Source organism: Falco biarmicus (genome assembly GCF_023638135.1).
Source record: "Falco biarmicus isolate bFalBia1 chromosome 22 unlocalized genomic scaffold, bFalBia1.pri SUPER_22_unloc_2, whole genome shotgun sequence".
Taxonomy (NCBI): domain Eukaryota; kingdom Metazoa; phylum Chordata; class Aves; order Falconiformes; family Falconidae; genus Falco; species Falco biarmicus.
Window position 1 is genome coordinate 68,641 of NW_026611668.1, and position 9,172 is coordinate 77,812.

At 68.9% G+C, this 9,172-nt stretch overlaps 2 protein-coding genes across 2 annotated transcripts; both read right to left on the bottom strand.

Moving 5' to 3' along the window:
- Positions 1–601: 601 nt before the first annotated feature.
- SYCN (syncollin) lies at positions 602–1,601 on the bottom strand. The gene has a single exon (XM_056326005.1). The coding sequence runs from the start codon at positions 1,482–1,484 to the stop codon at positions 1,086–1,088; it is 399 nt and encodes a 132-aa protein (XP_056181980.1). The 5' UTR covers positions 1,485–1,601; the 3' UTR covers positions 602–1,085.
- Positions 1,602–4,951: 3,350 nt separating this feature from the next.
- Positions 4,952–8,275, bottom strand: LOC130143303 (leucine-rich repeat and fibronectin type III domain-containing protein 1-like). The gene is given in 5 exon segments (XM_056326009.1): positions 4,952–5,441; positions 5,443–5,599; positions 6,949–8,186; positions 8,188–8,223; positions 8,225–8,275. Coding segments are annotated over 5 exon segments (1,884 nt in total). The 3' UTR covers positions 4,952–5,039.
- Between the last annotated feature and the right edge of the window lie 897 nt (positions 8,276–9,172).

The following is a 9,172-nucleotide window of genomic DNA, read 5'->3' on the forward strand; positions in this document are numbered from 1 at the left end:
GCTTGGGGGGTGACAGGGTGATGGCTGTGGAGACCCCTCTCTCCCCACCCAAAGGTGCTGGGGGGCTGCTGCCTGCCACCCACCCCCACTTCCCCCCCTTCCCCCCCAATAAAGCACCTGCGAGGCAGGAGCTGCTGCGGCCTCCAGGCTTTATTGGCTGCGCTTGGAGCTATACGAGGCGGGGGGGGGGTGGCGGCAGGGGGGTGGCACTGCCACGTCGACGTGTGTCAGCACGCGTCTGTCAGTGGGCTCATGGTGGCTTGGCTTGGCCAGCGTTGGCTTGGCTTGGCTTGTATTGACTCATGTTGACTTGGCTTGGCTGAGGTTGGCTTGCACTGGCCCATGTTGACTCGCGTTGACTTGTCTTGGCCCACATTGAGTTGTGTTGACTCACGTTGGCTTGTCTTGGCCCACGTTGGCTCGCATTGACTTGTCTTGGCCCACATTGAGTTGTGTTGACTCACGTTGGCTTGTCTTGGCCCACGTTGACTCACGTTGGCTGGTCTGGGCCCACGTTGACTCACGTTGGCTTGTCTTGGCCCACGTTGACTCGCGTTGACTTGTCTTGGCCCACATTGAGTTGTGTTGACTCACGTTGGCTTGTCTTGGCCCACGTTGACTCGCGTTGACTTGTCTTGGCCCACATTGAGTTGTGTTGACTCACGTTGGCTTGTCTTGGCCCACGTTGACTCACGTTGGCTTGTCTTGGCCCATGTTGACTCACGTTGTGGCTGGTCTTGGCCCACGTTGACTCACGTTGTGGCTGGTCTTGGCCCACGTTGACTCACATTGGCTGGTCTGGGCCCACGTTGACTCACGTTGGCTTGTCTTGGCCCACGTCGACTTACGTTGGCTTGTCTTGGCCCACGTCGACTTACGTTGGCTTGTCTTGGCCCACGTTGACTCGCCTTGACCCCCACGTTGACTCACCTTGACCCCCACGTTGACTCGCCTTGACCCCCACGTTGACTCGCCTTGACCCGCATTGACTTGCATTTGCCCGCATTGCCTCCGACCGGCCTGCGTCGCCTCATGCCGCCTTCCGCTGACCGCCGCCGTGTGCCGCCCCCCCGCCGCCGCCCGCCTCACTTGCAGCTACAATAATAACCCCTGATGGCGTTATCCCAGTCGCCGAAGAGCCCCCGCCGTACCTCCTGCAACCGCGGCACCGCGCCGGCCCCGAAACGCCGCATCTTCCCCTTCTTGCCAGCCCGAGACCAAACGGTCAGCTCACAGCGGGTGCCCACCACCAAGGAGGAGACGCGGCCGGCCCAGCCGCGGGGCATGTAGGGGACGTCGGCGCCAGGTTCTACCACCAGGACGGGTCCCGCGCAGCACTGGTCGTAGTAAGGGCTGTTGTCGGCGTAGAGCTGGGCGCAGATGCGGGTGCCGTTGGCCGTCCGTAGGTCGGAGGGGGATGGGCACTGCGCCTCGGCCCCCGCCAGCACCGCCGCCACCAGCGTCGCCACCACCAGCGCCGCCATCGCCAACCCCCCTGCCGCTGCGCCCGGCGCTGCCTAGATATACCCAGGTCCAAGGACGCGGCGGGGGCCGGGGGGGCACCTTTCCAGCAGGGAAAGCACCCAGGTGTTTGTGCCCCCCCCCCCAAAGCACCCAGGTGTTTGTGCCCCTCCCCCCAAAAGCACCCAGGTGTTTGTGCCCCTCCCCCCAAAGCACCCACCTCCCCCCAAAAGCACCCAGGTGTTTGTGCCCCTCCCCCCAAAAGCACCCAGGGTTTGTGCCCCCCCCCCCCAAAAGCACCCAGGTGTTTGTGCCCCTCCCCCCAAAGCACCCAGGTGTTTGTGCCCCTCCCCCAAAGCACCCAGGTGTTTGTGCCCCTCCCCCCAAAAGCACCCAGGTGTTTGTGCCCCTCCCCCCAAAAGCACCCAGGTGTTTGTGCCCCCCCCCCAAAAGCACCCAGGTGTTTGTGCCCCTCCCCCAAAAGCACCCAGGTGTTTGTGCCCCCCCCCCCCAAAGCACCCAGGTGTTTGTGCCCCCCCCCCCCAAAAGCACCCAGGTGTTTGTGCCCCCCCCCCCCCAAAGCACCCAGGTGTTTGTGCCCCCCCCCCCCCAAAGCACCCAGGTGTTTGTGCCCCCCCCCCAAAAGCACCCAGGTGTTTGTGCCCCCCCCCCCCCAAAGCACCCAGGTGTTTGTGCCCCCCCCCCCCCCAAAGCACCCAGGTGTTTGTGCCCTCCCCCCCAAAAGGACCCACGTGTCCAACCCCCCCTGCCAAGAGGTGCAGCCCCCCCATGAAGCCCCCACCCCCCAGAAAAAGACCTTGGCATCGGGGCCCCCCTGAGGGATGCAGGCCTCCACCCCGGGACAGGACCCAGGTGCCCCCCCCTCCCCCTGGGAAGGAACCCAGCTGCCCCCCCCCCCTCAAATCTCACCCCCCCTCCCCCTGGGAAGGGACCCAGCTGCCCCCCCCCCTCAAATCTCACCCCCCCTCCCCCTGGGAAGGAACCAGCTGCCCCCCCCCTCAAATCTCACCCCCCCTCCCCCTGGGAAGGGACCCAGCTGCCCCCCCCCTCAAATCTCACCCCCCCCTCCCCGTGGGAAGGGACCCAGCTGTCCTGCCCATCCCCCCCATCCCCCCCTCCCCCCCCCCCCCGATGTGGCCTTGCCCTTGGGGAAACTGGGGGGGGGGCGGGAAGACCAGGCTGGGGAGCTGTATGCAAATGAGGCAGGGTAATTATCGGAGGAGGTAATTAGCAAAAGCCCAGCAGCAATGAGGGGTGCAAGTCACGCCCCTTATTTGCATATTAATGAGGTGCTGCCACGCCCTTGCTATGGCGCCGGCGGCAGCTGCATCCCCCCGTATCTCAGCAGCGGTAACCAGGCAACGGGGGGGGGGGGGAGTTAATTACCCGTTCTCATTAGCATATCCCCGCCCCCACCACCTCAGCCACTGTCCACCGCGCCCACCTCATTAGCATGCTAATGAGCTCATTTGCATGCGGGCAGCTGCGGGGACAGGGGGATTCTTGAGAGGCTCGGATGAGGCTGGGGGACCCTGGACCCCCCCGGGCCCCTCCAATTAGACGGAGGGGACCCCCCCCCCCCCCGGGGAGACGACCCCCCTGGCCTTCCCCGCAGAGAGAAGGCACCCCCCTCCAGACAGAGAGGACCCCCCGGAACCCCCCCGCCCCCCGCGCACAGTGGGACCCCCCCTGGGCAATGCCCCCTCCCCGGCAGTGGGGACCCCTGCGACTCCCACCCCCCAAGGAAGACGACCCCACACACACACGCACCCCCCCCCCCCAAGTAAAAGGGGGACCCCCCACCCCCACAGAGAGAGCAGCTCCCCCTCCTCTTCACACACAAAAGGTTTAATCGCCCCGGGCGGGGGGGGGCACAGGTTTTTAATGTAAAAACTTGTGTTAAACACTGCAGCGGGCCGGGGGGGCCCGGGGGGGCGGCTGGTGGGGGGGAGGGGGCAACGGGGGGAGGGGGTAGGTTGGGGGGAGGGGGCAGGGGAAAATAGGGGGGTGATGGGGCAGCGGGGGAAGGGGTAAATGGGGCTGGGGGGGGTGATGGGGGGGCCGGGGGGGCCGACCCCCACGGGGTTATCCAGACCAGCCAGATAGGAGGCCCCGGGCCGGGGGGGGCGGGGGGGGACACGACCCGAGGGGCGGGACCCAGGGGGACCCAGGCGTTTGGGTCCCCCCCGGGAGGGGGTTCTGTTGGGGGGAGGGGGGGGGGCTGCGGTTCTCGTGTCATCTGTGCAGACATGTCAGTGGCGTGTGCGGGGCCCCCCCCGCCGCCGGCCCGGCCAAAGGCACCACGGCGGGGGGCAGGCCGGGGGTGCACACGCGTGTTGGGGTGCACACGCCGTGTTGGGGCGCACACGCGTGGCAGGGCGCACACGCGTGGCAGGGTGCGCACAAGTCCCAGGGTGCACCTCCCCCGGGGAGCCCCAGGCGTGTCGGGGTGCCCACGCGTGGCAGGGCACACGTGAGGGTGCCCTCACATGTTGGGGCACACGTGAGGGTGCCCACTCGTGGCAGGGTGCCCACGCAGGTGCCCACACATGTCGGGGTGCCCACACGTGTCAGGGCACGCACGTGGGTGCCCACGTGTGTCAGGGTGCCCACGGAGGGGGGCAGGTAGGTACTGGGTTGCATACGGGTGCCCCGGGAAGGGGGTGGGGGAGGGGCACATGGATACCGATGGGGGCGAGGGGGAGCACACGGGTGCCCGGGGGGGTCCTGGAGGAGCACCCATGGGTGTGGGCGGGCACCCGGTGGCACCCAGGGTGCTGGGGCTGCATCCGACCAGCTATGGCTCCGTACGGGCACCCAGGGGGTGCACAGGGGGCCCCAGGAGCGCCCAAGGGTGCGCAGGAGCACCCAGGGGTGCATGGGGGCACCCAAGGCCGCACTTAGGCACCCAGGGGCACCCAAGGGCGCACAGGAGCACTCAAGGGTGCACAGGGGCACCCAAGGGCACATTCGGGCACTCAAGGGCACACAGGAGCACCCGAGGGTGCACTCAGGCCACCCAGGGCACCCAATGGCGCGTTCGGACACCCAAGAGCACCCAAGGGTGCACTCAGGCACCCGGGGCACCCAAGGGCACATTCGGGCACTCAAGGGCGCACAGAAGCACCCAAGGGTGCACTCAGGCACCCAGGGGCACCCAATGGCGCGTTCGGACGCCCAAGAGCACCCGAGGGTGCACTCAGGCACCCGGGGCACCCAAGGGCACATTCGGGCACTCAAGGGCGCACAGAAGCACCCGAGGGTGCACTCAGGCACCCAGGGGCACCCAATGGCGCGTTCGGACACCCGAGAGCACCCAAGGGTGCACTCAGGCACCCGGGGCACCCAAGGGCACATTCGGGCACTCAAGGGCACACAGAAGCACCCAAGGGTGCACTCGGGCACCCAGGGGCACCCCAGGGCGCATTTGGCCACCCCGGGGGGCGCCCGTAATGACCCAGGAGCGCCCGGCGATGCGCCAAGACCCGTTGCCACCCGGGCACCCATGGGTGCTACCCACCCCTTCCCCCACCCTTGCCCCCCCTCCCCCCCCCCCCTCAGACGGTGCTCTCCAGCATCCAGTGGGTGCTGCCGAAGGAGGGGCGCAGCGGGGGGGTCCCCTCGGGCAGGTCGAGGCGCGGCAGCGAGCCGTGGCGCCGAGTCCGTGCGCGCCGGGGGTAGCTGTGGCTGGGGAACAGCCCCCGCGCCCCCCCGCCGGTAGCACCCATGGGTGCCGGGGCAGGGAGGGGCGGCGGCGCCGGCTCGGGGCTTCTGTGGGCGCCGTTGGTTTGGGAGCAGACGCTGGCGACGGCGGCGGGGGGCCGGCGGGCGGCCGCCGCTTTGTAGCGGGCGGTGAGGATGAGGATGAAGACGAGGACGGAGGCGGCGATGGCGGCGCCGATGACGATGATGACGGTGCCCCCCAAAAAGTGGGGGCGGGGGAGGGCGGCGCAGCCGGGGGGCCCCCCCGGGGGTGGCGAAGCGGACGCAGCCCAGCCCGCGGGCGGTGGGCGCCGCCGGGACCCCCTCGGCGTGCAGGGCCGTGACGCAGAGCTGGTAGTGGCGCCCGGCCGCCAGGTCCCGCAGCACGAAGCTCCGGCTGGAGGGGGGCAGCAGCCTGGGGGGAGGGGCGGGGGGTGGGGTGGGGTGGGGTGGGGGCCACGCGTGGCCCCCCGTGCAATGCCACACCATCCCCGTGCGACGCCGCGCGATGCCGTGTGGTCCCCAGGGGATGCCACATGGCCTCCCGTGATGTCACATGGTCTCGTGTGACGTCACGTGGCCTCGGGGGATGTTATATGACCCCCCCCCACCCGTGACGTCACATGGCCCCATGCGATGCCACGTGGCCCCGTGTGATGCCGCGCGGTCCCCGGGTGATGCCATGTGGCCTCCTGTGGTGTCACATGGCCTCGTGTGATGTCATGTGCCCCACCCCCCCCCCCGTGATGTCACGTTGCCCCGTGCGAGGCCACAAGGCTCTGGGTGATGTCACGTGGCCCCACGCCATGCCACGTGTCCTCACGCCATGCCACGCCACGCCATGCAATGCCATGTGTCCCCATGCCACATGGCCCCATGTGGCACCACATGGCCCCATGCGATGCCATGTGTCCGCACATGCCACGTGTCCCCATGCGATCCCACGTGTCCCCATGCGATGCCACATCATGCTGTGCAACGCCATGTGTCCCTGTGTGACACCACATGTCCCCACATGATACCGCGTGTCCCCAGGTGATGCCACGTGTCCCTGTGTGATGCATCGTGTCCCATGCGATGCCACATCATGCTGTGCAATGCCATGTGTCCCTGTGTGACGCCACATGTCCCCACATGATGCCACGTGCCCCCAGGTGATGCCACGTGTCCTGTGTGATGCATCGCGTCCCCACACGATGCCACATGTCCCCATGCAATGCCACATCATGCCATGCAATGCCATGTGTCCCCGTGTGATGCCAGATGTCCCGATGTGATGCCATGTGTCCCCACATGATGCCACATGTCCCCATGCGATGCCACGTGTCACCACGCAACACCACGTGTCCCCACGCGATGCCACGTGTCCCTGTGTGATGCATCGTGTCCCCATGCGATGCCACATCATGCTGTGCAATGCCATGTGTCCCTGTGTGACGCCACATGTCCCCACATGATGCCACGTGCCCCCAGGTGATGCCACGTGTCCCTGTGTGATGCATCGCGTCCCCACACGATGCCACATGTCCCCATGCAATGCCACATCATGCCATGCAATGCCGTGTGTGTCCCCGTGCGATGCCAGATGTCCCACGCGGCGCCACGTCACGCTATGCAATGCCGTGTGTCCCTGTGTGACGCCGCCTGTCCCCCCGCACCGCCGCCCCCCCCCCGCTGTGCCACGTGATGCCAGACACCCCCGTGGGGGGGCTGCCACCCCCACCCCCATGGCGCCACAACACCCCGCGACCCCCCAGCACCCACCTGTAGACGAGGGAGTCGTCGAGGGAGCTGTTGTAGGTGACCTGGAACATGCGGATGCCGGGGACGTGGCGCTGGGGCAGCCAGCGTATTCGCGCCGACGTGGCCGTCAGCTCGGCCGCCACCACGCGCCGCTCGCCCGGCACCCACGTCTCGTTGCCGCCGGCGCGAGCCATATCCGAAGGGCCGGCCGCCGTTTCGCCGTCGCCATCCCCATCCTCGCGGGCAACCGGGAGCGGAAAGACGGCTACCTGCACACGGGCGGCCGCCTCGCCGGCGGCGTTGGAAGCCACGCAGGTGAAGGCGCCGTGGTCGCCCAGCGTGGCGACCCGGAGCTCCAAGGAGCCGTCGGGGCCGACAGCGCGGCGTGAACCGTTCTGCACCAACCGCCCGTCCGGACCCAACCAGTGCAACGCCGGCGGCGGATCGCCAGCAGCGGCGCAACCCAACCGTAAGGGTTGGCCTTCCAAGACGGCAGCGGGATCGGCAGCGGCGCCGGCGATGGCCGGGGCTCGACACGCCAATTCCTCCTCCGGCACGGCCCAAAGCAAGCGACCGGCGAGCGGCGGTGGCGATGCGCAGCTCTCCAGCCGGCCCGGTTGCGCCAAACGCCGTAACCAAAGCAATTCGCAGTTACAATGCAGCGGGTTCCCCCCCGCCGCCAAACTGGGGCCCGGCGGCCCCGGCACCGGCGGTAACGCCCGTAGGCGGTTGGCGGTGAGGTCCAAGCGTGCCAAGCGCGGTAAGCGCGCCACCGCGCCGGCGGGGACCCGCTCCAGGAGGTTGTGATCCAGGGTGAGGGTGGCCAAGCTGGCCATGCCGGCCACCGCCTCCCAGGGCAGCGCCGGCAGGTTGTTGTGGGACAGGTCCAGGTCCTCCACCGTGGCGGCGAAGGCGGCGAAGGCGGCGGGCTCGATGGCGGCCAGCTGGTTGTTGGCCAGGATGAGGTGCCGGAGGCTGGCCAAGCCGCGCAGCTGCGCCCCGCTCAGCGCCGGCAACCGGTTGCCGTCCAGGTGGAGGGCGCGGAGGGCGCGGAGGTCGGCGAAGGCGCCAGGCGCCAGGCGCCGCAGCCCGTTGCGGGAGAGGGTGAGGTGCACCAGGCTGCTCATGTTGGCGAAATCGGCGCGGCCCACGGCGCCGATGAAGTTGTCGGCCAAGCGCAGCTCCACGGCGCCGCGGTCCAGGCTGGGCGGCACGGCCAGCAGGCCGGTGCGGGCGCACAGCAGCGTGGGGTTGGGGGCGGGCCGCCGGGCAGAGGCAGCGGGGGGGGCAGCGGTGGGACCCCCGCCACCGCCCCCAGCATCACCAGGGGCACCAGCAGCTTCGCCATCCTCCGCCGGCCCCGGCGGCGCCTGTGGGGGGGTGGGGGGTGGTGAGGAGGGGGCAGGACTGGGCCCACGGGGGGGGGAATTGGGCAGGATTGGGCCCATGGGGGGAAATGAGGCTATGGGGCAGGATTGGTCCCACGGGGGGGGAGGGGCTGTGGGGCAGGATTGGTCCCACGGGGGGGGAGGGGCTGTGGGGCAGGATTGGGCCCACGGGGGGGGAGGGGCTGTGGGGCAGGATTGGTCCCACGGGGGGGGAGGGGCTGTGGGGCAGGATTGGGCCCACGGGGGGGGAGGGGCTGTGGGGCAGGATGGGCCCACGGGGGGGGGGGGGCTGTGGGGCAGGATTGGGCCCACGGGGGGGGGGGGGCTGTGGGGCAGGATTGGGCCCACGGGGGGGGAGGGCTGTGGGGCAGGATCAGGGCCCGAGGGGGCAGGATCGGGCCTGGGGGGGCAGGATCAGGGCTGGGGGGGGAGGGGCTGCGGGGCAGGATTGGACCGGGGGGGGGGGGGGGCAGGATCGGGCCCCGGGGGACCCTACTCAGTCCTATGGGAGCCATGAGATCCCCTGTGATCCCCTGTGATCCCATGTGCCCTGTGTGTTCCCCTGTGACCCCGTGTGTCCCAGGAGATCCAGGGAGATCCCATTGACACCCCACATGGTTCTGTGTGATCCCGTGTGCCCCTGCAGGATCCAGTGATCCTGTTGTGATCCCACGTGCTCCATGTGCCCTCCAAGATCCCAGTGGTCCTGTGTGATCCCGTGTGCCCTCAGGAGATCCCAGTGATCCCGTGTGCCCCTGTGTGATCCCGTGTGCCCTCAGGAGATCCCAGTGATCCCGTGTGCCCCTGTGTGATCCCGTGTGCCCTCAGGAGATCCCAGTGATCCCGTGTGCCCCTGT

What these genes read in the sequence shown, in the direction of transcription:
- SYCN (XM_056326005.1), bottom strand. Translation starts at nt 1,484, where the DNA reads ATGGCGGCGCTGGTGGTGGCGACGCTGGTGGCGGCGGTGCTGGCGGGG.